The 27,511-nt window shown below is 38.8% G+C and overlaps 2 protein-coding genes and 1 long non-coding RNA gene across 6 annotated transcripts; 1 reads left to right on the forward strand and 2 right to left on the reverse strand.

The window, feature by feature from the left end:
* Nucleotides 1–811: 811 nt before the first annotated feature.
* LOC144203576 (uncharacterized) lies at nt 812–10,103 on the forward strand. The gene is made up of 3 exons (XR_013327719.1): nt 812–886; nt 1,680–1,812; nt 8,889–10,103. It is a non-coding gene; the product is annotated as an uncharacterized LOC144203576 (long non-coding RNA).
* A 6,896-nt stretch (nt 10,104–16,999) lies between these two features.
* myorg (myogenesis regulating glycosidase) lies at nt 17,000–22,277 on the reverse strand. 4 transcript variants are annotated; one of them, XM_077726324.1, is made up of 4 exons: nt 22,160–22,277; nt 20,889–20,996; nt 19,123–19,487; nt 17,000–18,913 (listed from the first exon to the last, which is right to left on the reverse strand). In XM_077726324.1, exons 3-4 carry the CDS (start codon nt 19,383–19,385, stop codon nt 17,122–17,124), a joined length of 2,055 nt encoding a protein of 684 aa, XP_077582450.1. In that variant the 5' UTR covers nt 19,386–19,487; nt 20,889–20,996; nt 22,160–22,277; the 3' UTR covers nt 17,000–17,121. The 4 variants fall into 4 exon arrangements, with proteins under 4 accessions (XP_077582450.1, XP_077582451.1, XP_077582449.1 ...); XM_077726325.1 differs by lacking the exon at nt 22,160–22,277 and adding an exon at nt 21,089–21,455; XM_077726323.1 differs by lacking the exon at nt 20,889–20,996.
* A 435-nt stretch (nt 22,278–22,712) lies between these two features.
* Nucleotides 22,713–27,479, reverse strand: LOC144203305 (BOS complex subunit ncln). Its single transcript, XM_077726702.1, has 16 exons — nt 27,375–27,479; nt 27,061–27,211; nt 26,752–26,942; nt 26,490–26,634; nt 26,304–26,401; nt 26,113–26,190; nt 25,632–25,735; nt 25,465–25,553; nt 25,224–25,363; nt 24,915–25,093; nt 24,662–24,749; nt 24,372–24,410; nt 24,049–24,221; nt 23,914–23,967; nt 23,739–23,817; nt 22,713–23,311 (listed from the first exon to the last, which is right to left on the reverse strand). The coding sequence occupies exons 2-16, from the start codon at nt 27,203–27,205 to the stop codon at nt 23,255–23,257; spliced, it is 1,659 nt and encodes a 552-aa protein (XP_077582828.1). The 5' UTR covers nt 27,206–27,211; nt 27,375–27,479; the 3' UTR covers nt 22,713–23,254.
* Between the last annotated feature and the right edge of the window lie 32 nt (nt 27,480–27,511).

Genomic DNA, 27,511 nt, shown 5'->3' on the forward strand with positions numbered 1-27,511 from the left:
ACCTTTGTTTACTGTACGACGTGGTTAAGCACTCGAAAGAAAGACCGGGCATAATCTTGACTTCCAAAGTCTTGAGTTTACGATGAGCCCAACCTTCCTTTCATATACTGAGCTGACAGTGACAAATTGCTTGTGTTTGGTATAAACTGTGACAGTGTCGCCCCGACATAATAAACATTGTTGCCTTCACTTGCCTACCGGAAATAAAAGTGATTAAAGAGGCAGGCTTAAAGGCGAGGGCAATCTTAATAAAGCATAAGCTCAGAATGACCGGTTAAAACATTTTAAAGCTGGTTGATGACTGTAAATGCGACTGAAATGTTTGAATAAAATCGTTGTTCAATGCTTTGTGGAATTAATTTTCCATATATTTTGACATTAGTCTATCCATGCTGACTGAGCTTATGAAAACAAACTCTTAGTGACCTTATTGAACTTTACATCATGGTAACATCATGATATTGTTGTGTTTTTTTTGTTAATTGTAATTACATAAGTAGCCGCAATATTGACAAATGCTTTCTCAAAATGAACATTGTTTACAAGAGCAAATTTACCAAAGCTAACAATGAAAATTGAAGTGAATTGGGACACAGCCTCCACACTGAGGTCTGGTTTCTGTTTTTTGTGACTTGTGTGTTTACGACAAGGAGGCTCATTAAAGTATTCTGCGACACAGCTCCCTTTGTCTCCTTTCCACACAGATATTGTACAAATATCAGTATGGAATTTTAGAGATACAAACGCGAGAGTTCTCCGTGTAAACAGACAATGGCGATTGTGCTACAGGGACAGGAGCACGCGCCGGTGACTGGAGCCTCCGGTTGTGTGTGCATTGTGTCATCCAGCCTTTACAAGCCATCCTGAAGGCAGTCCCAGCACCCAGGTGTGAAACAACAGTACCAGACTATGTGTGTAGATAGTGTCAGTGAACAATTCTGGAGAGATTGGGCTCTGACACTACTATTTCCGGCAGAAATGGTCCATTTCATCACAAAATGAGATAATTCTGGGCCCAATGAATTGTTTGATTGAAGATGAGGCATTAATTAAGAATTCCTTCCTCCTGCCATGTGTGAAAAGTCTAAAAACTACTGCACAAAATAGTTCACAACCTCCAGTTATACTTTAGTTCTGTTTGAAACATTACTTAGAATAAATGTACTTTTAAAGCCTTTGACCAATAACAACTCTCCTATGAAAGTTTAGCAACAAAAGTGTGACTTGACATTTAGTTGTAACATTTTCTACACAATAAAGCTGTGACCAGAAGTAAAATTCCTCACCAAAAAAAAAAAAAATCAACCTGAACCCATTCAGTGTGAATGATGACTTGATGTCTAATCTCCCACCTGCAAACACCTGCTCACTTTTCTATTGTGTCACCGCCCCAGATTTACCCGCACACTCTAATCTCGTGTATGTGCTCGCTCAAAGGCTATACTTTCCCATACATTTTTTTTCTTTAAACGTTTCTAGAAATGTGCTGAGAAACTTTTATCTCCTCACCCCTCACACCATAGGCAAGTGATGGTAGAAAGAAAGGGAGGAGAGGGTGATGGGTGTTGGTTGTTGCTGACGTTACGCAGCTCACAGGACTTGCCTGTAAATGAACTCATTTTTCATCCTGCCTCGCCCCCTCCTACCTCTCCTGGTAATGACTGGCACTTTTCTCATAGAGAGTGCCGGCCCTCTGAAGAGGCTGGCAAGTGACAGCACACTATTCATCTACCAGCGACGGTGGAAGGTGGTGTTTGGTTGAAGCGGAAGATAGTAGGAAGGCATGAAGACACCAACAGCAGGCAAATAAAGGTAGGAAGTTAGTCAAGGATACAGAACATTCTAATGTTAAAAGAGATGCCAGAAAAGGCCAAGTAACAGATCAACTGTTAAAGCGCCAATGGCCACAAAGTTTTAGCTAGTATTTATTTATTTAACTTTGATCAATGTCCCAGCTTACCTTATCCAGCTACTAAGGTTTTCTATATGTATATTTATTATTCTAAAGAGATGATAACTGAAGAGCAACTTAACATTATTTTTTAACTGATGTCCACTTTCAAAGAGGAAATTTAAGCATAATAACACTGACTGTAAAAAAAAAATTAAGGGGTCATGCAAAGCGAATTGCTGCTAATTAAAACTAATGAGTTCTTCCATCTAAAGCCAGGGTGTCCAACATGTTAACAAAAAGTCATGCATAGCTATTGCGGAAAAAAGCTTTGCCAACCCTGCGAGTTAATGATTAGAATCTTCATCTCATATAATGGAGGGGCTCGACCTTTTGCATGGCTACAGACTGTGGCAACTCAACCCGTGGCTGGTGTTTTACTTCCAAAATAGAACTCTGATTAAATATCTGAGCATGGGGTAAAAAAAAAAAAAAAAAAACACGCCTCACTGTTCAACACCAATCTAATTGTGCTGCCTGTTTCCTGGACTATCATATTACCTGTTGTTGCGACAATGGATCACTAACCCTAAATAAAGATAGGGAGCCCACAATTGAGATCCCAGGTTTGAGTTTGCAGGTAAACGAATGTCACAAAGATAAATGATTAATAATGATTGCAGTCGAATGATCATAAAACAGCAATGACATTTAAACACCTCAGAAAGCACTCTGGTCTTGAAAAAGAGAAAAAGAAAAAGGGAGAGAAACAACAAAAATATCGGAGAAATATTGCCTTCCACTTCAATCTGATGGTATGATAAATAAAGGTGACACTAAACCGAGAATTTAAGCTTGGAGTAGTTCACAAACAAAAATAAATTATAGAATAATGGTTGCCAAACCAAATAATAGATGGAAAAAATGGAGGTGTTAAAATAGAGGCTGATACTATAATATATAAAGATGTTTTTGAAATAAAGATATCTAGACTTTGTAGCTATATAGATGGCATTTTTATTGTCCATAGGTAATTCATATTTATGACAAATTGCGATGCTTCAATGTTAAAGCGGCATTGTAATTATGTACTTAAACGGTTTCATATATGGCCAACAAATTACAGCTATGACAAGGACTACATCGACTGTAATTGTGTACAAGACCATGCATGGAGTGTGGAATTCATTCCTTCTTTTTTTTTTTTTTTTTTGCTCCTGAGTGTGGCAGATGGAGTCAGGCTCAAAGTGACACGGTTATAAAGCAACACCTGGTGGATATGAGTTGGTCGAGGCTACATCTGTAGCCATGAGGACTTTGTGTGTGGGTAGTGAGGGGATATGTGTGTGTCCTTTGGTCAGGAGTAGCCGAAATTTTGGCACAGTGTTGTGAGTGTGGGTGATGGTGCCAACTGAAATTCTCTGTGAGATGTGCCAAAAATGCTGCAAAACACATCAGCTTGAAGATGCAAAAAAAAAAAGGAGATAGACACCTGTGAAAATATTTGCTGTCAAACTTCAACTAAGTCAAAACATACTTGTGTTCCTCTCTGCTCCATATAAAATCTACTCTAAATCCCAAGGAGGGAAATAAGAGGCCGTTGTTATTTTATCATTTTCTCTGATTTGATCTTTTTGTGGGTATGTATTTCAGTAAAGTGTTCATTTTGGTTTTTATTCTATCAATAATACATTGCAGCTTTTGATTTTTTTATATGTAATGTTGGCTCCTTTGCTAAAGCTTGATTGGTTAATCTGTATGTATATATTAAAAGATAAAATCCATTACAAGTACAGAAAAACTTCTGACCTTTTTTTCTTTTCACAAACGAGGACCTGATTAATTGACACTATCTTTGAAATCCCATTAGTTGCTCGCAATCGACGTATTGGGCACCTCTGGTGTAAGTAGTCAATATGTACAAGTAGTCATTTGTTTAAAAAAATGCCTCTTCTGATTAGTCATTCATTTACAAAGCAAAGGCAAAATGAAGTACATTTAAATATATACAGTAACTCATTGGCTGCCATTGACATTGAAGGACGTTCATATACTGCCATCCCTCCCACTTGAAATGGATGGGATGTCTACATGTGACAAACTCATTCCAATTCACAGTAGAAGGTTGAAAAGAGCCACACGATTGGTTATCTATCATTGTCAATGACACTGAAAGATTTCATGTGGCATATTTGACAACTCATTTGGATGAATGAACAATATTGAACTGGCCAGAGTAATTGAGCAAAGAGTAAGTCTTTTTTTCCAGTCCAGTAAAACACAATGTGTTTAAACATACATTGTAAATGAAATGTTAGTTTGTCCTAGGCAAACCCAACTTCATGTTGAAATTGCCTCCCAGCATGTCCTTTGCCCACATTGCCCCACAGTTAACCATTTGAAGGGCCTATCCTGTTCCTGCAGCCCACAACCTAGCCAGTCAGAAGTCATTACACCCACTATTAACTCCTGCTCAGCTTCATTAGGCATGCAAATTGAGGAGGGACAAAGACCTGAAAAACTTTACTCAGTCTGACGCACTCCTCTGTCCCCCTCCCTCAAGCCCTCTCACGCTCCCTTTGAGACAAAACTCCAATCTGTGCACAATTACGCCTGAATTTGTATTGAGCAGGTTGATTTTGAAACTGTGGTAAGTATTCTTCCCACAAATTATTCAGACATGGCAGTGTGACCTTAAAACCCAAAAAGCATGTGGTTTGGCAATATCTAACAACAAGATACACTTGTCATTTTTTCTGGGAATCCACCAGCTCATTATCTGAGCTATCACAACATTGTCCCACAGTTTGCTAAAGCACAAGTTTGTAACCGATGAAACTTCTTTAAAAGGCAAACCAGAAGTGACTCCATCACATATTCATAAAAACCAGTCAGGTAATGCAAACTGGCCTAATCAAATTTCATTGGGTCATAATGTAGATTCATGCAAGAGTAACAATGGACATGGACAGTGAAGGCTGTCATCCTTTTAACTGTTGGCCGATTGTTTCTTTTCACACTCTGACCTCCATCTCTCTTTAGTAAACTGCTGCATTTCCCTGTTGTCCAAAGGCAGCAACATTAGAAGAGCGGCCAACATGGGTCACAGCCAATCCTTTGCTCTGACGGAGCGCAAATGTATCAGTAGTGTGAAGTGCTACCAAAGGATAACGTGGCGTGTCACATGGTGCCATTGTGTATCACACAACAGGTTCAAACAGGTGGAAAATCTATTCCGAGAAGAATATAAAAGAGGTTTTTATAACGGTACATTCTCTGGATACAAAAGTACACAATCTGGACACATCTAGATACAATTTTTCCATTATGCAAACAAGCACACCTTGCAAACCTTGTAGCAGGAAACAAAACAAAAAAAAAGCATGGAAGACAGTCACTGTCTTGGTGCATCTAATCTTGTCATGTTAATGTATTTCCAGTTGTTGCTCAACAGTCCACAGCGTATGAATTCTTAATATGTTAAGATTTGTGATATTGTTCAGAATCCACTCATTTGATAGCAGTGCAGCACTTTGCAAAGGCCCACAGTATTTGGTAGTAAACAGTGCCTTCCGGTGATTTATGCTAGAACTACATCATTGAGTCCCTATTGTATTGAGCCAAAGAACACATTTTACATCAAACCAAAAAAAAAAAGAAATGCGGCCCAAATAGTGGGCACGCAGGTTAATGATGTCCCTTTTTTCCATCTAGCAGAGGAATATTGCATTCTTATTTCTGTCACTAAATATATTTGGCATAGTAGAGTGAATTTCAGGCTAATTTTCAGGCTTCAGTTGAACATATAAACAAGATTTATCATATTTCCAATGTGCCATCCAAGCAAACCCAATAATACATTTTCCAAAGTTTGCATTACATTTTAAAGAATTGTTTTATGACATTTTAAGTCATTATTACAATACGTGTAGAATTAATGAAATACATTTAAACTCAGTTATTTATTTATTCAGAAATATTTTTTTTTAAAAGAACATTGTATCTTTACAGTAATTTTCAATAATAAATATGTTATACGCCTATTTTAAAACATTGACGTTTAGGTCATGCCTGGTAGAAAAAAAATGGCGCTTGATGAGCTCTTAGTCAGATCAGACTTAGCCAATATAGGTGGCCCATTGAGACTTTTGCGTCATAAAATAATTTCTCTAAGCTTTAAAATTAATAAACAAACTATCTTAATGGCTTCTAAAGTAATTATGCACATCTCAGTGAAATGCTTGCCAGGGCTTAACGCTGCTGTGACGTCAATGACTTGGAGGGCAAGGGCCAATAGGAGGACAGGTGGCAAGCTAATCATGTGGAAAATGAGAGCTTGGATGGCAACTGTAGGGGTGCGAAAGGGGGCTCGCAATTTTGCTCGCAGGTCCCCGCCTCAGTTGGGAACAAGAGAAGCACCGTGTTCCGCCAGGTTTTGCCAGCAAGCCCCCCTCGCCACCTAGGAAGCCCACAACTCTATTCTGTATTTCGTCACACCCACTCGGGAAGGCCAGCCAAGCTGAGTCTCCACCGGCCCCTCCACAACCTCGTGTAGCAGTTCCTCAAGACACTAATTCATTAAGTCATTATGATGTTATAAAGAGGATAAATGATATTCTGACCTACCTGTCTGGTCAATGTAATCTAGTATTCCCCATCTGTCAATTATGTAAAGCGGTTGGAATTATACCGTACAAAGCCAACACAGCAGTTATAGAGGTGGCAGACTGATCAGCAGCACTGAGGGTGAAGCGTCACGTTACAGCTAATTGCTACTAAGCTTACAGCTTTGTCACTGTCATATATAGAGCAGATATGATCAAGTTCTAAAATGTATAACTACTGTAATAATAGGCCAACCACAAAATTATTTTTTAAACATTTTGGCTCACATATAAGCCACTTGTAAGACTTGTATTAGCCGCATTGTATTATGGAATACTTCAACCAAAAAGCATACAGCTCATTATCATGAAAAAATATTTTAAAATGCCAAAATGAATTTTAGAATGAACCCAGCTGCCAGATATCACACATTGACAAATGGGTATTAGCCGCATGTAACTATAATCTGCAGATGACCCACACAAACCATCAGTTTACGGAAAGATTGGTTTAAATCTTCGAGAAATAAAAAGATACTAAACGCAATAATAACGCATTTGTAATAAATAAAAGTAAAACTATAAGTATAACTATAAATCTGATGTTTCCATTCAGAATGCAGAACCTCATTTATCTGATTAAGAAAATCATTAAAATCGGTTCACAATATAAACCATGTGCATGGGTCAAAACGTGGGAAAAAAATGTCTTTGCAAGAACTATGCACTGAAACTGCCAGTGTAACATTTCATGACAGAATGACAAAACGTGTATGTGATGAGCGAATTGTGTCAGTTGAAAAATGATAATGGGTTGGTCAGTGAAAGAAAGATAGCTTCACCAACACCATTACACTTTTTCAAGGAGCAACTAAAATGGGCAGTGTGATAAAAAGCGTTAATGCAGCAATGGCTCATCAAAGTCAGGGACGGGTAGCTGACACTTGCTGCAGCAATATATTGTTTGCTGGGCTTACATTTTGCCACCCTTGCCAAAGTACTACTTCAAGCAATTGCTGAGTACGCAGATACATGAAAACACCAATATTGACAGTCAATCTGCTATTCTTGGACAACTTTAGTCAAAAATATATTTTACACTCCTCATAATAAAAATAAATTTCCAATTTGATACTACCCATACTTTTTTATACAAATTACAACAATTCAAACATCATAACTGCAGATAAATCCACAAAAATCATCCTGTGATTTCTCAAAGTATCTTCGATGTCAACTTCACAAAATGCATTGCATAAGTTCAAGCAGGCTTTGATGTGATGGTAACAACGTCACTGTTTGGAGCCATAAAGCCAAAGCAAATTCTGTTTCTCAAAGAAGTGGTAACCCAGGAGGGAGTTACCACTTCTTTGAGAAATAGGAAGGGCTGCAGGGCAAGAAAAACAGGTCAATACCACAGTGTTTTTCAAGCAAGAGTATTGCTGTATGTTTGTTCCAAGAAGACGTATTGATCGACATTTCAGCATGGAAGAAACTGCCCCTCAATGACCTCAAATTGTCCCTGCATTTGTGCAAAATGAGGCCCACTCACAAAAGTGTTTCATCCTTTTGAGAGAAGAAGCTGTGAAATTGAATGTGATCCATTTTCTAGGTGTTCTTCATTTCCACAAAGTTCACAACCTTCCCATTCAACTCAGTAGTATACAAGTTTAAATTGAAAGTCGTTATCTAAAGAAAAAAGTAGCCTTCCTCATGTCGAAAATCATGGCACAAATTATTATATCATTTGCATTATCAATATGACTAATTTTGCACGAATGGATGTGGTGGGTGGCATCAGTGACTCATCTGCAGGATTTGTGACAAGAATTATAATTTAAAGTGTACTTTACTTTAGAAACCAGAACGGAATTAAATCTGTATAAAACCAAGGTTCTTTTTTTTAGTGTAGGTCCCAAATTAGATATTTAGTGTCATATCTTACGATACGGACTCATTAATATTTATTGGTACTTTTACTTTATGGGAACACACTAAAAGCACAGTCGTGACCCAATTTTGGGATGTGAATCACTGTTTAAAAAAAACACATGCACATTCTCAGAGCTGAGAGAAAGAGTATATTTTCATTTGCATACTTAATAGAAAATAATAGAGTGTTTCAATAATAAGTCTCAGTGGACAAAGGCATAGTGGAAATATTCGGAAAATGTTACCACAAATTGGGAAAAGTTAGCATGCCTGTCCGGCTTATCCATAATGTCCTTAAAGTGATGTTCTATGATAGCTATGCAATCATTGCAAGTGGGTAAAATGCAGAAAGACAAGGGGTAAATGAAATATTTAAAAAAAAAAAAAAAAAACGAGCGAGAGAGAGAAAAATGTGATCATAAGATGTGTATTCTGAGGCATCTTGTCTGTAATATTTTCAGGTGGATACAGGCCAAATTGAAGGGCTATGAAGCCGCTCACCGTCTGTCAAGTAACGATCAGTGCACAAGACAAGGAGAGGAAAAACCCAGGCGGAAAAAGAAAAGCCATTTTGTCCCTGTCGCCCTATTAATTTGAAGAGAACTAGGAAATGCCAGCAGGATTAAATGTGTTACTCCCACATCAACCCCCTTTTTCCTTAGCCCCTTCAAGTTCAAATTAAATGATGGGGTGAAGCGTGGGGTGTGTGCAGTGATGATGGTGGAAAAAGAAAGAAAAAAACTGTTAATTGCTTGCCAATCGATAATTCTATAATTACTTTGTGACAAATGGCTGGTTGGTGGTGCTAGGGTAGGTTGAGAGTAGGGTGCAAATAGGTGAGGAAGGTAAAAGAGAATGGCCAAAATCAGGAACAGAAATATTTGCTTTTTTTTACCTCCAGGCCATGTTGCTCCAGGGAACTGAGAGAGCGAATTTACGTCAGGTTTAAACATGAAACCGAGCCGCCCGAGGGAGACTTGACTAGTTAGGAGGAAGAGCAAGTACATATAGGAAGATCCATGTGCACATAATGGTGGTCATAATGCACACTTTTCCTGATCTTTGCTCTCAGTTTGAATGACTTATAGGGTTTCTTACAGTAGAAAAGATTGTATGCAGTAAGGATACGCTATGGAGCTTGCCTGGCAGATCATCTTTTTTTTTTTGCACCATTAAATTGTCAGGGCATTTTAAAAGGAAAATCAAGCAGTAAAAAAAAGGAGAAAAAAAGGATACCTGAAGCGAGGCGTTTGATTTTAGCCCGATGAATTTGAGGCTAGCTATGCCTGTCACAGTTCACTATCTTCCAATCACAGTTTCATTATGCCAGCCGAGCATGAAGTGGTGGTGTATCCGTTGGCCATAGGGGCACCGTTAGGATGACAGCAGGTGGGTTGTCTGGAGACCTGTCCAGGTCAGGGCACTGTGACACCTGTCGCCCCCTAGCTGCTATGGCCGGGTCCGAAAGGGTCAAGGAGGCCAACGTGAGATTGATGGACCGCCTTCGCTATTGTCAAATCACCTGTCAGTACACCCCTGGCACTGAATCCATTTTGTTCTAAGCCACCATTAACCTTGGACCACTTGGATTCGTTTCCTTCCTCTATGGACGGGGCCTTTGTTACCTTTGCTACAGCTGCCAAACTACTTACTGGCCTCAACTTTCGTTGCACTTGCTGAACTTTCATTAAAAAAAACTAACATAACATTTAAAAAAAACTGACTTCTAAGCACTGATTGAGGAAATCTAGTCATATGATCTTGATGTCATTTTAGTGGAAATGGACGATATGTGTGTGTGATGCTATAGTAAAACTGTGAAATGACTGCAAATTAAGACAACCAAAGGAATCACATTAACACACACTAGAACTCTCCTTGGCTTGACTGAATGCCCTCCCTCTTTTGGGAACTTATGATAAAAAGTTGCTATAGTTTGTCAATTATAAAATCATGAAAGTGAATGAAATGATTCATTTAGGTACACGTGCAGACCACAAATTACATGCAGTCAACTACTTTGTAGTAAATGAAAGCGTACTATTTCTATCTTAAAGACCAAGTTATGCATTTTATGTGCAGTACATTTTTTTTCTCTAACTGTACTGGATTTAAAAAAAAGAATTTTCAGTACCACCTTGACACGTGAAATTCTGCTGCTTTTTTAGTTTAATTTTTGATAAAAGTCATTTTTCAACAAATTCAATGATGGATACACCTTCATCTTACACAATAGTTTTTTTTTTATTCTTCAAGAGCTGATGGTGAATGTTGCAACCTCGAAGACTGACTTTTGACAAAAGCTAAAAGAATTCAGATGAGAGCTCTTCTATGAACATGGATCTGAAAATGATCGATCACTTCAAGAGTTACAAGCGACTTGAGGTTGTTCTCTTAACTGCCTCACAAATTCCACTCTCACCTAGCATCTAACATCCATTTTCTTGCCCTTCTTGCATCAATCAATATGTAGCAAGTCCTTCGTTTTTATAGAAAGCATGTTTAAAAAGAAAGTGTCAAAAAGCCTTTCAGCCCCCATCGGCTTCGGACTTTTAAAAATCCATAGCTGATCCTGTAACAAACGTGACCTGTCTAAAGGCAGAAGCATACTCCAACAACAAAGTCTCACTGCAGAGTTTTAGCTTAAATACAGTTTTGTCCCATATTACAAATTACTGTGCGTGAGTGGCATTGTATGTTTGAAACATGTTTACATTAAGTATGGTTATGAGCAGATGTTTGATCATTTCACAAGCCTATAAAAGGGTGATTGGCCTGCCACTGGCTGCTGTAATACTGATTGATGTCAGGCAGGTGGGGGCCACGGTGCTGCCCTCAGACAGGCACTGTTTATTTATACAGTCTGCCGTCTGCCCACCTTACCACCGCAGAGCTACATTTACTGAATTTACAGTCGGCAAGCAAGAGAGAAAAATATGCTAATAATGTGGCACATCGCAGAGGGGGAGGCAAAAGTATTTTTCAATCTAAACTTTCCATGGTCACGTCACTTTTTATCTGGCTGAATCTTTCAGCTAATATTGCTCCCTATAGTCTATTACTTTCTACTCTATCTCCGGGGGGTATACAAATGGGATCCAATAATGGGATGCTGTAATGAGTGCCTTTGCATATTTGGTCCTGATTTTCAATTATATAGTTCTAATATTATTGTTCTGGATACCATTCCATTTAATTGCAATCCTCTGCAGTAGCAGAATGAACATGCAATAGAACAGGGGTGGGCAAACCGGTCCTCGAGGGCCGCTGTGGGTGCAACTTTTTGTTTCAACCAATCCAGCAAAGACACTTAAACCAATGAGATTTCTGCGGAAAACAAAAAGTACCTGATTGTGATCCAATGATTGCACTTGTAGCACACCAGATGGGTGAGAAGGTGTCCTCTTTATGGGTTGGAATGAAAACTTGCACCCACTGTGGCCCTTTGTGGAAAGGTTTTTCCACCCCTGCAATAGAAGAACAAGATTGTTGTCAAGCAGGAACTTTCCAGCGTGGTATTGCAGTGCTTACATCCAAATTGGCGGACAGCTGCTCAGGGTCACAGGTTGCGGAATGTGCGCAACATATTCAATTGTGCATGAAAACAACAAATAATCGGAAGGAACTCAATGTGTTTTTGTTCTGTTTGTATAATAGAGAAGGAAAGACTGGAAGTAAATCTGTCTCCTCTTCCCTGTTAGTGCATTGATGGCTTCCCATTTTGTACACAAATCATCAAAATATGAAGAATAAAAAAGGCTAATCAATACTATAAATTCTGTACCTGACACTCAATCAAGCAAATTACTCTTTCATTCAGTCATTTTTCATTCCACTAATCCTCCTAAGGATCGTAGGACCATAAAAAATGCCTAATATTTTGAAAAACCTGGTGTGTTTGCTACAACTGGAAAGAAACTACACAAGCAAAAGGATGAATATCTCAACTCAGCACTCAAAATTCCATTGTCTGAAATGAGATTTAAACAATACCTTCCTATTCTACAATTGTACCATCCTGTCTCCTAAATACAGCAAGAAAATTCAAATGTGACTATCCCATTTTCCACTGAATGCAGTGGAAAAGAATTCACCATTGAAGACTCTGAATAGTTAAGTGCATTAAGTTGGGTTCCAATTTCTAAAGCTTTGAAGCGGTCAGCAGTTGGATGGGGGCTGCCTTGCAGAGCATGCAGTCTGTTCCACTGAGCACACACAGTAGCTTGGGGTTCAGTCCGTGTCCCTGACAGGAATGTGTCACTGAATGTTGGCATGTCCACTGAACAGAGCCGGGAGCCTCAGATCACTGGCATTGGCCCGCCCACGGGTTACTCTTTATGGCCATGTCGCTGAGTGGCTGGCTCTCTCCTGTGCAGCCCTCCAGATGGATGCTGGGACAGCCTAGACCAACGGGCTGAAAATCCCATCAAGCACCAGTTCCAGGTCCTTGCACTGAGAAGATGAAGCACAATGGCATGCCAGGGGGACACAGGCCAAACCTTTTTGCAACCTCCATCACCAACCACAATCCTCCTCTCTCCCTATTCCCATTCCTTTTTTTTTTTAATTCTCTCTCAACTCCTTCCCCTTTTCTTACCTCTCCTAGAAAAGACAGCAAGCTTAACCAGCCAGAATATGGAGTGTGGCCTTTGGGGTCTGTGGTCCTCGCTTGTTAAATAAAGGAGCCGGCCGGCTGATTGATTGACCCTCACCACTCGCCGCACCTCACATGTTCCCCCTTTGCTTTATGCCGTTTGATTTCGCCTTTGTTGACCAGACCTGCGTTAGCTTCTCTTATATGCAGTGTTTGATGGATGACACCAATTTTCCTTCGAAACCCAGATGAGCAACCCTGACACCCTCGCCCTGCCTTGTTTTCTCTCCTCAGGTAACCCCTGCGAGTATGTAGGAATGAGAGTTAGTGAAAATGGTATCAATCAAGCGTGCCAAGGCGCAATGTTTCCCTTGCTTCTTGACTTTTTGCTCCACCTTTTGACACTACAAAAACAATGTGAAAGTGCCTTGCTCATACCTTAGTCCTTTTTGTCTGCTTTATCATTTTCCTGTCAAATCAACTGCTTTCACTTATTTTAAGCTAATGTTTTACTGACACTGTTTCATTTCGCAATTGTTTGACCGGGTGAGCGGTTCAGTAACCCTACCTATCAATCAGATTTCTCTTACTTTCCAAAAGACAAATTTACAATGAGGCAGGCTACTTTGGTGGAGTGACCATCCAACCACAATAACGAAAATAAGAATTGAAAATGTCTATCAGGACTTAATCAAAAGCTTTGATTATTGTGGTAAGGTTGACCAGTTAAGGGACATTTCATTCCTTAATTTTCTTTAAACAAATTTGACTGCAATAAACAAGTTGTCTACAAATTTCAAAGCAAACAATCAAAATTTTTCATTTTTCCAGTGTAAGAAAAATCATTGACTTTAAATAAATGTGCTTTGGGAAAAAATGCCTTAGTTATATATACTTAAATCTCATTGCTTTGACTTGTTTATGAAATGTGCTGCATTAATACAGCTGCCTTGTAATTCCTTTGAAACTAAAATACGAAGAACTTATTTTCATACAAGAAAAAAAAACTGCAGTGGACGAGACCAATCAATAGGGATTGAGTCTCACAATAATAAACCCTGTGCTATAAATCACAATATAGGCTGCACGTTGAAAGAAAAGCTGATTATTTCAGATTTGGGGGGAAAAAATACAGAAGCTGACTTGTTGGGACGCGACTAAAGACCTTTGAATGTTTAAAAAAACTGCTCTTAATTTATTTTAAAAACTTTTAGAATAAACACATGTAATCACAAAACATTTTAAAGACTTTGAAATTACTTAACACCCACACATTGCCATTCAGTGATAATGAAAAGGAAGAGAATAGGTGAAGGCACTTCAGAGACACCGGCTCAAGTGTTGCTCTGTTTGGCAGATGGACACACAGGTGGGATCACAGGTGGAGAAAGAAGGGGGTGGAGCACTGCCAGTTTCGTACATTACTAGTGTGATGTTAGTGCATTGTGCCCTCAAAACATCTGGACCATCCTCCACAGGCATGGTAAAGAGAGTGCTCATCAATGAAGCTACACTGCACCCTCATGGATGTTTATTGCACCGCACAACAAAACCATCTCTACCTATGAGAAAGTATATTCACAAATTTCTATGTATTTTCTTATCCAACTCCAAACTACTGTAAATGACAGTGACTAGCAGACTTCAAAATCTTTGTCTTACTGTTTTTACAGAAATGTCCTCAGACTACCATAAATTGTGTCTCCACACCAAGCTACAAACTACACGATTGCAGAAACTGACAAACTACTTTGATCCTTACGAGGCAGAGACAGCTCATCAATAAATGCATACCCTCCCGACACAGGCTTCACGATGAGGTCAATTTGGGGGGAAATTTTTCATTAAAAAAAAATCAAGTGAAACAGTTCTGATACATATTTCCATGCTGTCCAATGGGGAAAATGAAGCAAAACAATCCAAAGAACAACTAAAGGTGTAAGAAATATAAGGTCTGTTATTAGAGTCACAAAATGGCCATTTCTGTAATGTTCTTAAATCTCAGTATCCAGCCATACTCTTTCACTCTTTGACCTCACACCATGAACCGCCAGATGATTTATTGATCTGAACCGTCTCCAAAGAAGCTGCATAATTGTTTCATCGCATCACCATTATCACCGCATGATGAGTCGGGTGTCTAACAGTTTGAAAAGTCTCTCAAGGGCAAATCTTCCAATACTAAACTGAAAAGGCACAAGATTGTTTTTATACATTGCAGACCTATGAATGCTGTCGTTATTTTTTTAATGGGACCATTTATCACATTGCCTTATGACTAACCTGAATTTGGTTCATTTACCATTATTTTTCTGCAGCAAAACTGTAAATTAGTACCAAACACTGGCGATGAATGCCTAAATATATTCCAGAAGATTTTTTAAAATACTTTTGCAGTGCAGACTACAAGTTAAAACATTTTGCTTTCTTTATTTGCATTCAAACAGAATATGAAAATATGCAATGAAATGGTCATTAGTTGACCTAGGCACTGTATGACATGATCAAAATGCAATAAGCCAAGCAACATTCAGTCTCAAATAGTTCTTGTCACAAGGCAAGACCGTCTATGACAGAAATAGCAAATGGGTGAGAACTTCTATATATAGGCAGCACTGTGAGGATGAAACTATGTCAGGGGTACACACAGAGGTTAATGTGTAAGCTACAAGTCAAAGTCCACTGTCTGTACTAAGGCACACCAAAAAGAAAAGGAAAAAATCCAATATGGAGAATTAGTATATATCTATTTGCGGAGGTAGCCTGATCCAACATCCCTTTAGGAAGAACATTGAAAAAAAATGATACTTGAACACCATTTCATGCAGTACATATCATAATAAATATATAAATTATATTGAAATAAAAGTTGTGAAGAGAACAAGTGCCAGACATAATGTGGCCTGTGAAAATTTGGAAAATAATAGCTCTCAGGAGTTTGAGGAGCAGTCAGGACTCTGCTGTCTGTGCTTTGCACTAGCAAGTAAGCCAACACAGTAAAATTAGAGCAATACATCAATCTTCCATTATCTCTAGACACTTCTACTCCCAGGGATCGTGGGGTTGCTAGAGTCTATCTCAGATGGGCGACTTTGGGCAAGAGGCAGGGTACAGACTGAAATGGTTGCCAGCCAATGGCAAAACACAAAATGTACTATATAGAAAAACATCTTGAACCCTTGATCCCTGTACTGTGAGGCAGTTGTACTACCCAGTTTTCACTGTATTAGCTGGAGAAAGATACCGCAAAAAAATCATTTATATTTCAGGATGCAAAGTATAATTCATAAAGACAAAATGAACCATTCACAATATGGTTAGGATAGTTCTGATTGACAAGCAAACACAAAAAAGGCTCCATTTTGATTCATTAAAGGCATTAGTAAAATATGAGTCACTTCAAACTGAGCCTGAGGATTTATACCTGAGAAAGAGTACTAATTGTTGAGTACTGTGCAACAACAATAAAAATAAAAGTTAATGTATGTCTATTTTGAAACAATATAAAATTGAAGATTGCTGTGTTAGAACAAATATCTTAAACCAATAATATTTCCAGGCAAAATTGTTCAATGGTAATGTGTAGATTATATTCTATAAATTGAAAACATTTATGGGACTCACCTTTTTTAGCGGAAGATGCATACATTAACATTTAATTAAGGAGTACAAGTATATTAGGTGTATATTCAAAGTAAATTTTTGAGTTTTGTTTAATTACAAATTACTGCAAGTTTGTAAACTTTACAAACTACAAGAATTTCGGATGCAACTGTATATCCGATAGGTGAAAATGTGATAAAAATTGAATCTATTTCTTTCACATAATGGCAGCTTTCACATTATTTACGGGTTTATTACTGCAGAGGTTTGACACTCATTCACAGTTTTGTTTTAAAAAGATCTTGGCATGCACTTACGATGAATAAAATGACCTTGGCATCATTAACTCATTGGTTTAAAAAAGCATCTTGGAAATAAAGGTTCTAAAATTTTATTTGTGACCAGTTTTTACCAGACTTGGAGCTTCAAAAATAAAAACAAAAAAATTCAGAACTTCTTGAGTAAAGTTGTTTAGCTTGCCAAGGATCAACTTCTTTTCAAACCCAAACAAAGTAGGCAATTTCATCCAGGTCTATGGGATAATCAGTGAGATGCAGTGGCTCTTTGATATCAAACCGCTCCCCTTTATAGCTTTTCCAACGACCAGCTGGTAGATAAATATCCCGTTCTTGCTTTCCGGGCTCTAAAACAGGTGCAACCATGAGATCATCTCCAATCAGGAATTGAGAGTCTATTTTATAGGCAGTCTCGTCCCCTGTGGCAATCCACCACAATGGCCGTATAATTGGGTCTCCGGTGTCCACCACCTCACTAGCAAGTTCCAAGACACGGGGTGCTACGATACTCTGATGAAGAGCGGTGTATTTGCGAGCAATCTCTACAACTTCGTTGTCATAAGCCCACGGTGGGATGGAAAATTGCATGGACGGCATGAACGCAGACAGCTCTAGCCAGCGGATGTAGAGTTCTCGGTCCGGTAATGCTTGATTTCCATCAGTGTGGTTCAGATAGGCATTTCCTCCAATCATGTCAGGAAGAATGAACTGATAACCCAGAATGCTGATGGTAAGCACGGTGGGGATAAGGGATTTGAGCCCCAACTCGTAGCCCCACACAGAGTCCCTATCGATAGGCCTGAAGAAGCAGGAAATGTTCTGTGATTGGTAGCCACTTCGTAGCTCTGCTCTGTCATTGTAGGGAATGGCCATCTCCGTGTAGCGCCTTGTGAAAAAACTTGGATCTCGAATGGGCATTTTGGTGCTAAACTTCCACGGTAAGTAGTTGGTCTCACCGGCGTCAAACTTGAAAGAAGACACGCCATACCTAGATCGAAGGGAACGGAGCTGGGAAGCAAACCAGTCACGAGCTTCTGGGTTTGTGAAGTCCACAATTCCACCAATGCCATTCCACCAGCGGACCAAAGCAGGCAGCTGTCCTGTAGGCTCGCGGACAAACAGGTCTCTTTCGACACAAGTATGGAAGTTGTCCGAATTGTAGTTCACAAAAGGGTGTATCCAGAGCGACACAAGAAATCCGTCTGACTTGAGCTTTTGAAACATGGATGAGGCATTGGGGAATTTTATAGGGTCAAATTCAAATTCTCCATAGCGGGGTGTATAGCGGTCATCTAGCTCCAGGTGGCTGCAGTTAAAGTTATATTTCCGGATGTTTGCAGCATATGCCAGGAGTTTTTCTTGGTCAATGTCTGTCTTATGAAGCGCCCATGTAGACCAGATTGGGTGCTCAAACATGGCTTTGGCAGGAACTTTGTTGGGTTTGTTGAAGTATCGACGGACCATGTACTTGTGGATAGAGGACACATCCAAACCAACACAGACTCTGTAGCTAAGTTCAGCACATGCAGCCTCTCCTGGGGTTGGTTTGAAGGGACTATCGTTGTACCTTGCTTGGAAGTACATGGTCTTTTCTGTGTCATTCCAGCCTAAGTGGAAAGGCACAGAATTATTAATTTTGATGGCCGTCGCATTAGAAGAAAGCCAATAGCTCTCCAAAATTCCTCCAAACTCGTTCCGATTGGAGTAGATGTCACTTGTTACGAAGGGTTTGGGAGACTGCTGCCCAGAGATAGATATAGGCCAATGCTGAATAGCTGACACTGCACCACCGTACCAGTGAGCAAACTTGTAAGTCATTGCATGTTCGACAGAAATGTCAGGAACAAGTTCCTCCCAACGCACACGGTAGCACTGCACTGTGCCTTTGGGACGCACTGTCTCAATGAAAAAGTTGAGGCTTCTATCAGTAGTGCGTCCACAGCTGAGAAGTTCTCCTTCTTTGGTGCAAGAGTCCAAATCCAATGTCCCTGACCTGCCAGCATGTAAGCACATTCGAGGGTTATGAGGCCTCTCAAGTTCATCAACAAAAATCAAATCACAAGTCGCATATTAAGTAAAATATTTTATTAATTGCAAATTAAGATTGTGTGTTGGTGCACTCAATGACATTGCAATGGTACTTTTGGCTGATTTTAGCACAATGCAACGATACGTTTCTTAAGTTGACCAAAGATTACTCACCTAAAATCCATTCGGAAAACAATAGCTCCCCCCTGGTTGCGAATGATATAGCCATCTTTATTTAGATCCAGCAGCTGAGTTTTCAGTAGCTCAGCTTTTCGAAGCGAGGCTATGTAATAAGACCACGCAGATACTGCTGCAATGACCAACATCAGGCCAAGAACTCCCGCTCCAACTAGTGGTCTGGTGTCCTTGCTGTGTTTTTGCTTGGGAATAACATCCGTTATTGTGCCACCAGCTCCCCCGGGTACAACTTGGTACATGGCTGGTGCTGTTCACTGGACAAATCCCTGGCTTAAGACTGAATAGATCATGGAATTGTTCTCAAAGAATCTTCCTTGTTGCTCTCCAATTCAGTAGTCTGTCTGTCATTAAAGAGAAACCTTTTGTGAGGTCTACAGTCACATTACAGAATGTATTTAGAATTATTACTTATGATTATTTACAATTATGTTAGAAAAAACTGCCTGTGCACTCCACATCACTTCTCTTTATCAAGTACAGACATCAAATAAAAAGGTAGACATTCATTCATTTTTGCAACATATTTCACCATATATCCAGATTACCGTATTTGTCACCGTCCAATTCGCAACAATGTCTCACATAATTTGTATTCATACTTCATGTGACTCCACAGCACTGCCAATTACCCACATGTGAATCAGGGAGACTTTCCTAGCTGAATTTCAAACATACTAGTTGAACTTAATTCTTTTTATCTGGGGAAAGTTGAGCGGAAAAGGCGGGTTTTTGCCTGAAGAGCTGTGCCGGGCGAAGGAAGCCGTGGCAAGCATACTAAACATTTTGTTTGCTACATCGGGCAAAACAAAGTCAAGATGGTGTGAATTGACTGCTTTTGGCCAGTTTTAAAACTTGGAAAATAGAACAATATACATCTACATTCTCAATTCAGTTAGAGGGAATTAATTGTAGATTCTAAAGCACATCAGATAAAAGGTAAGCCAGTGCTGTCTAATTCCCCTTACTATTGATTACTAACAAAATTGACGGATTCTGTGTTCAACTACCACCATTATGGATTTCCCCCAAGCAACACAAGTGATAAGATAAAGCCATCATTAATTAACTTAGCACTGAAAGCTGGCTCCTCTCTGCGTGCCATTTGAAGGCAGAAAGCAAAACAAACAGACAAACTAAAAGTTCTAATGAACAAAGTGTGGTTTTGTTCATTCTGACTACAATTAGCGCTTTTTGAAAATTTCTGAGAATTATCAGATAGTCTTAACATATACTGAACATCCACAACCAGGATGTGATTATGGACAAGTAAACACCATACAAAGGGCAGTGATAAGAAAGTAGTAACATGATAATTGTCATAAAAATTACAATTTTTTTAACATTTCATTTAGATGGCGTGGATATATTTATGCACAATGTCTTTGCCATCCAATTACTTCATTTAAAAGTGATTAAAGGCCCTGGAAGATCAAATTAAAATGAATAAATTGTTGGACTGGGCGAAAATAAAGACTGCCGTTAACAACTATGACAAATTTGACAGATTAAAAAAAAAATGCATGAAATAAGGCTTTTAAAATGGCTTGTGCTGTCAGTGCTCGAATTCTGTAGGCGTGTCCGAGCCGACGTTTAAATTAATTGATGCCCGTGCATTTCTGACATCACCCGTTTTAAAAGGCAAATTTCTATCTGTAGTATGATAAATAAAACAGTGTAATATACCTGCACAACAATAAACTGATGCCTAAATATTTCTATAAAAAGTGCAAACTTTAACTTACACCCATTGTTGTGTAGATGTCATGGCTGACCGGTGAGCTGACGACAGCGGTATCTCCTGCTGATGAAGACCAGTTGGAGTTGTGGCGAAAAAGACGTGGGAAATTGTCCTATCACCCAGCATAAATGAACACATGAAGCTCTGTTGCTTCTGCTTTTTCAAAATGATCCTTGGTAAAATGATCCTTGATAAAATGCTCACTTGTTGCAGAGACTCCTTACGACCGCGTTATCATCAAAATAGTTGTTTTGGTAGTTTAAATAAGGTCATTGTGGTACCCAGGAAATGTGCATTTAAGGAATTGTGGTTTTGGTCCTTGCCAAAACGAAAATAAAAACACAATGGAAAAGAAATAAAACTCACAAACATAGAAATGGTGAGAGGAAACCAATGAAAATTAGGCATCCGTCTTTTGTGGCCAAAGACCTCGAACCGCTAAATAAATCAGACGGTTTTCAACATACAAATTCCGGCAATATTTCGCCAGTGTCATAAAAAAAAAAGCTTAGAGGAGACATTGGATAAAAAGATGTTAGAGTGCATGAATGCTGTCATGTTTAAAATGACATTTTAATAAACATTTCAGCTGATGCATAAACAAAAATCAAACAAAATCATTCATTTGGGGGTTTCATTGATCAGCTATTGTTCACTAGAACATTGTTATCTTAAACACGGCTCAGTCAGCAAACAAAAAATAACTCATAAATCATAGACTGATTCACCTGAAAGAAAAACAATGTCATGAACTGCGTTTATTTTTGCACTGACATTTAACACATGCATTTGATTTGGCTGCGGAATATTTTCTATTTTAGACTATTTATCACTAATATGTCATTGTCCTTTAATTGCATTGAAATGCATTCCCTCTTTGTTGATAGGGAGCCTTGAGAAAGATCAAAATCGGCATTCCCATCGACCGTGAAACTAACAATAAACACAAAACATGCTGATGGAATCATAACACACACGTGAGTCAAATAACGAGACGGCCACGATCATTTTGACGTCATCTGGATAATTACAACAGCTTGGACATGAAAATGGACATAATGCAGATATCTAACAAATCAATATATTTCCAAAAGTGACTTATATGCACGACTTCTCTCGATGCAGTTATTAACATTAGAGCGTGCGTGTTTTCAGGATAACGTGCCTCAAAACATAACGGACCCGAAATAACATTGAAACACATACAAACCCACCATTCTATAGTATTAACATTTACTTTAAACAAATCACAATTAAATATATTTTTTTTCTTACCAAAAGCTGAAGAAACGACCCTGGATCGACTTGATTTGCCACGCACTCGAAGTCGCTGTAGAAAACGCACACGCACTCCGAGAAAAGTTTGGAGACATGCAGCGAATCCTCCTACTTCACACGCGTTGAATCGTGGGAGTTGGAGTCATTGACAGTTCAGATCTGTTTTCCTCCTTTGTGGACTTTGCATGTTTGCATGTGAGGGTTTTCTCTGAGTAGTCCGGTTTTTTCCCACATTCCAAAAAAAACATGCATCATAGGCTGGTTGCAGGGTGTGTTTTTTTTTGCAAAGAAAATAGCACTATGAACAGATATTTTAGGCTTTGGCTTGTGCTGTTTTTAACTCTCCAAATTATAATTAATCATTAATCTTAGTTTCCAAAACATGGAAGTATTTTCTCAAAAATATCTTGTGAATTGCTCATCTCCCCCTTTGTTAATCGTCCCTTAATATTGAAATTTCCAAAGGCATAGCTCTTCATATAATATTTCAAACATAAAACTGTTTGCTTACATGTTTTATTGTTTTCCATTGATACCTGTGAAAAGCAGTTATTGTTACCAAGGAAAACATTCTCCCACCATCCAATTGGTTGCTGCAACCTGTCATTCCAAATATTGTATTCTCCTTTTCAGCCTAATTTGTGTGTCATTCATTTTATTCTGTGATGCACATAACTTTTAACCCTCCATTAAAAAAATACTGCTTTAACACTCTTATCCGTGGGTCACTGTCATGGTCTACTAACTGACACTAAACACACACATTAAACTGCCCATGGTTGTTTAAATGCCTTCTATTAACTGCCTCAAACATGATTAGGTCTGCTGCATCTGCACAAGGGAAAATGACTTTTGGAACCATCCCAACACCTGTGCTCACCTTTATTTTCTCTCAGCATACATCAATCTTCCCAAGGTGATTTGTGTATTGATATATTTCATTAAATGTTATTTGATGCTTCATTATCTCAGAGATGTAATACAAAGTTGATGTAGCAGTGAAAGTGATCAATGGAAAGTGTTTTTTCAGCATGAGGATGAGGGAAAAATCTCAGCAAAGTCAAAAGTGTTCCTCAAAAATTCCAGGTCATTTTAGTGGTGCTTTGGTTTTACAGCCGCCTTTACTTTTGTATAGACATAACCAAAGTTCTGCAAGAGATAAGAGAAAGAATAATTTTTAAAAAAAGCTACACAAATATCTATTAAAGAAGAAGAGTTTCAATTGAGCTATGTCAAAAATTCCCTCTTTACAAAGATTTTATTGAAACTGTAAAAAAAAAGCCAAGTACATACTACTAAATATACTGTAATTACTACAAATGATTATACATGCACATCCCTTAATGATTTCTTGTAACCTACATGGACTGATTAAACTGTACCCCATGTTGTATTCAGCAATGTTTACATAAAAAAAATTTAAAATTAAAATATGACCGTACCGGTATAATAAAGTAAACAATGGCCAAATATGCCATTATGCGGTATGAAATTAAAATATGACCATACCTGTATAATAAAGTAAACAATGGCCAAATATGCCATTATGCAGTATGAAATTAAAATATGACCATACCTGTATAATAAAGTAAACAATTGCCAAATATGCCATGATGCAGCCACCCAGGAAGAGATCAAAAGCAGCCGGTTTCACCCTATAAGGAACAAGCATTGAGTGTCTTGCTAGTTTTTATGTTTTACACGTGTGTGTGTGCAGGTGTGTCTGTGTGTGCCTGTGTGTGTGTGTGTACCTGTACATCACCATCGTCTGTCTCATTTGATCAAAAAAGGTAATGTCAGGGTCCCTGTGTGGAAAAGGTTACATTTGAGTGAGTGAAATGACAAAGCAGAAAAGGACAATGATTGCTTTTTGCATGAAATATTACCTTCTGTCCTGTCTAAAAATGTGCTTGTGGACTTGCTGCAAGTTTTGCTTGAACTCATGCTCAAGCGAGTTCATTAGCTGAATGTGAGCAGGCTCTTTATCCATCAATTGTGTAGCACGAGGCGCTGACGTGAGGAAGGACATGAGACTGGATATTCTACTGTCATGAAAGTCCTGCAGTCACACAATCAATATCTCATTTCATACACAGTGTGTGCAGCCACCAAGAACAAAAAAATGCCACAAAAATCATAAAAAGTCTGTATTTTGACTTGATCACACTAGTGGGCACTATTTCACTCATACAGTCATTGAGATGCTTACCAACTGGCCTTTAAAGAGCTGAACATCCTTTGGTGAATCCTAAGAATAAGACAAGAATAACAGATGTAGAGGGTATGTGATAAATACTTCTTTTTTAATCAGTCCAACGTTATGTCTCTATAATAATGTGAACAATATTTGCTCACACTAAAAAGACAGCCATAAGCATATTCTTCCACCCCTTTTGTTCTGCTTAGATTAAGTTAAACCCTCAAAATAGTCCTAGAATGCTGAATAATAGCACCAAAATTGACGATCCATACTTAAGGTCTAGAGATAGTTTTCCTCACCTTATCAGATAAATGGTAAATATACCGAGCCAAAGCCTCTGCTATGATGATCCCGTTCCGCTTCATTTTCCGGAGGTCCACTTGGGAACTGTTAAAACACATTTGCAAAATTAGGAATATAGGACACTACCTGCTACTCTTCTAATAATAATTTCCCGGAACTAAATTTCCTAATTCTTGAAACTGCATTTGTGTCACTGCACACATGTATTTGCTAAAGAAAATGTCACAAAAATGAGTGAGTTAAACTAACACAGTGTCGAGTACGGAACCCCGCAGCTCAGATTTAGGGTCTTCCAGGTGAGACAGAGTGAACCCTGGTATCTTGCGAAGGCTGTAGCGCTCGTGTTCCCAAGAAATAGTGGAATCCACAAGGTTGATCTTTTTATGGACCACTTCTGTCTTCATCCAAGGAAATCTGGAGGAAACCACCTGAGTAAAAGTGAGACATTTCGCATTAGGATCCACAAATGTAATAGGGGGTGTCCGTGCTACCTATTTTAATCATAGATAGTACTGTAAATTTCAAAAGACCAATACATTATGTACTGTAGTTGTTTACCTTGTTCAAATGTTGAAAGAATGCATACATGGGAGTGTCTGGTTTGGGTGGACGCGACACGTGCATGTACAGCTCATCGCCATGGGCCAATGTATCCAAACACAAGACAAATGCCACATTATCATGAAGAAGGCTCGATTCTGGTGATAAAATGATTTTGAAAAAAAGCCAACAATAAATAGGATGTCATTAAAGTGGAAGCAAAAGTCATTGAGAGGGTCCAAAGTTTACCAGAACTCACCAGCATGGTCCAGGTTCTCTTCTATCCACTTCTTGGTGCCTTGGAAATTGTGCTTTCCTCCACCAGTGAGGGAGAACATCAAATGATAGCTAAATGATACAACATAAAGAAAGCAATGAGACTTAGAGTCGAAGAAAAGAACTACAATGTTTTGAAGTGTGACCAACCGTGGCCTAGATCTTGGGCTACTATAAAGAATCTGGAAGAGACGTGCCAATTCAAGCAAGATGACTACGCCACTTCCATTAGAGTCAGCTCCATAGGACAACCACTGTGTAATAGAAACACACAGAAAATATAAACACAGTGACTTTGAATTTTATTGTTGATCCTTGTATCATTGCCACATACTTCACAATGTCACTGTCCTTTCCTACTGCTTTTTTTCTACAGTTACAATTGTCTGTGGCAGGATGATATATAGGTGTTTATATTTTGATATAAGGAATGTTTTAGCTTAATTTGTAAATAAATACATTCTCAAATACTAACTATTTGTCTTTGTACTTCAAAATAATGTGTGATATTACCAACAGGTAAGAGAAATACAATTTTGGTTACAAACTGGTTGGTTGGAATCTAGTGTGTGTAAAATTTCTCTTGATTTTGTGGGGTTTTTTTTGTTCATATTTACGGTCAATAACTCACTGGTGCCAGTCCATATGAATCATAATGGGCAGTGATCACAATGGTGGGTACGTCCTCACCGACTCCAGGAAGCACACCCTTAAACGCACAATTTCAAGATTTGCATTTACATACAATACAACGCATGATAAAGGGGGGGAAATAGATAAATAAATAAGCTATAAGTAATGGTAAAGGAAAAAACAACTTACTTCCAATGTAACCAGTGTGGTGTCTGTAATGGCCTTGATGGGGGCATTGTTGCTCACTAAGATCTGAAAGGCAGTCGCCGTTACCATACTTCGAAAGACTGTCACGGAATAAAGCACAGGCATTTTTAAAGTAGCAATTTTAAAGTGATTGGGTTCATTTAGCGTATATTATACTTTGGTTTTTACCTCGAATGAATATAGACGAGGTCCTAGTTGATGCAGCCTTCTTCACTTCTTCATACATGTAGAGGAGCTGTTCATCCTCAGGAGCCACATACACTGGCATGAGAGTCTCCTTCATCAAGGCTTGGCTCTCACTCATCATGAAGGACTGAAAAGCACAAATTCGGTTCAAGTGTTACGGATATATTGCAATATTGGGTTCCTCTAATAATTCTAACCTAATTATCTTATTTTTGTAATCATTGAATCAAGATTAAACTGCTACCTCTATTTCTTCAGGTGAAATACTTGACACATTTCTGGGAAGAAGAATCAGAATGGCAGCAGCATTTTGTCTTTGAGCCTCAGTGTATGATTTGGTGGTGAAGTCCACCACCCTCATGATGACACAGCGGCGGGTCAGCATTGGCTCATCCGAAGACCGAGCCTCGGCCACAACGATGGCACCTCGGCAACCTAAAAAAACAGAGAAATGCTAATAACCGGTGTCAAAATATAAGCTTTGCAATCCATCTTTTTCTGCAAAGGCTTAGGTAAGTGTGGGGCAAATAGTCATGTGATGCTGAAAACTTACCATGTACCTTTTTTTCTAAGTTGTACTGTTGCATCCTATATGCCGTGAACTCATAGGAAGATGCAGAAGACAGAATAGCACCATGCAAAGAGTTGACACAGAGCAGCAACACAATGACTGCAAAGCGCAAGTCTTGCAGGTACATGATGATCTACATAAAAAAAACAGACAGTAAGCTTTATACAAGTCTTGGTTTCACATACGCAGACACATAATAAAATTCCATTTTCACAACCTACAAGAGTTATATGATAAAAGTTGCACAGTAAACAGCGCTCTACTTTAAAGACGAAAATCACATTTTTATCACTTACCTGTAATATATTGATATTCTGAAGGTCTTCCAAGTCGAATGCACTGTACTGCTAAATACAAACTACCTCTTCAGACTCCGGGCGTCGAGGTAAGTCACCATTCACCATCTGCTCCCAAGGGATCAGCTTCTGGCTAA

The sequence above is a fragment of the Stigmatopora nigra genome, chromosome 10 (assembly GCF_051989575.1).
Source record: "Stigmatopora nigra isolate UIUO_SnigA chromosome 10, RoL_Snig_1.1, whole genome shotgun sequence".
Classification (NCBI taxonomy): Eukaryota; Metazoa; Chordata; class Actinopteri; order Syngnathiformes; family Syngnathidae; genus Stigmatopora; species Stigmatopora nigra.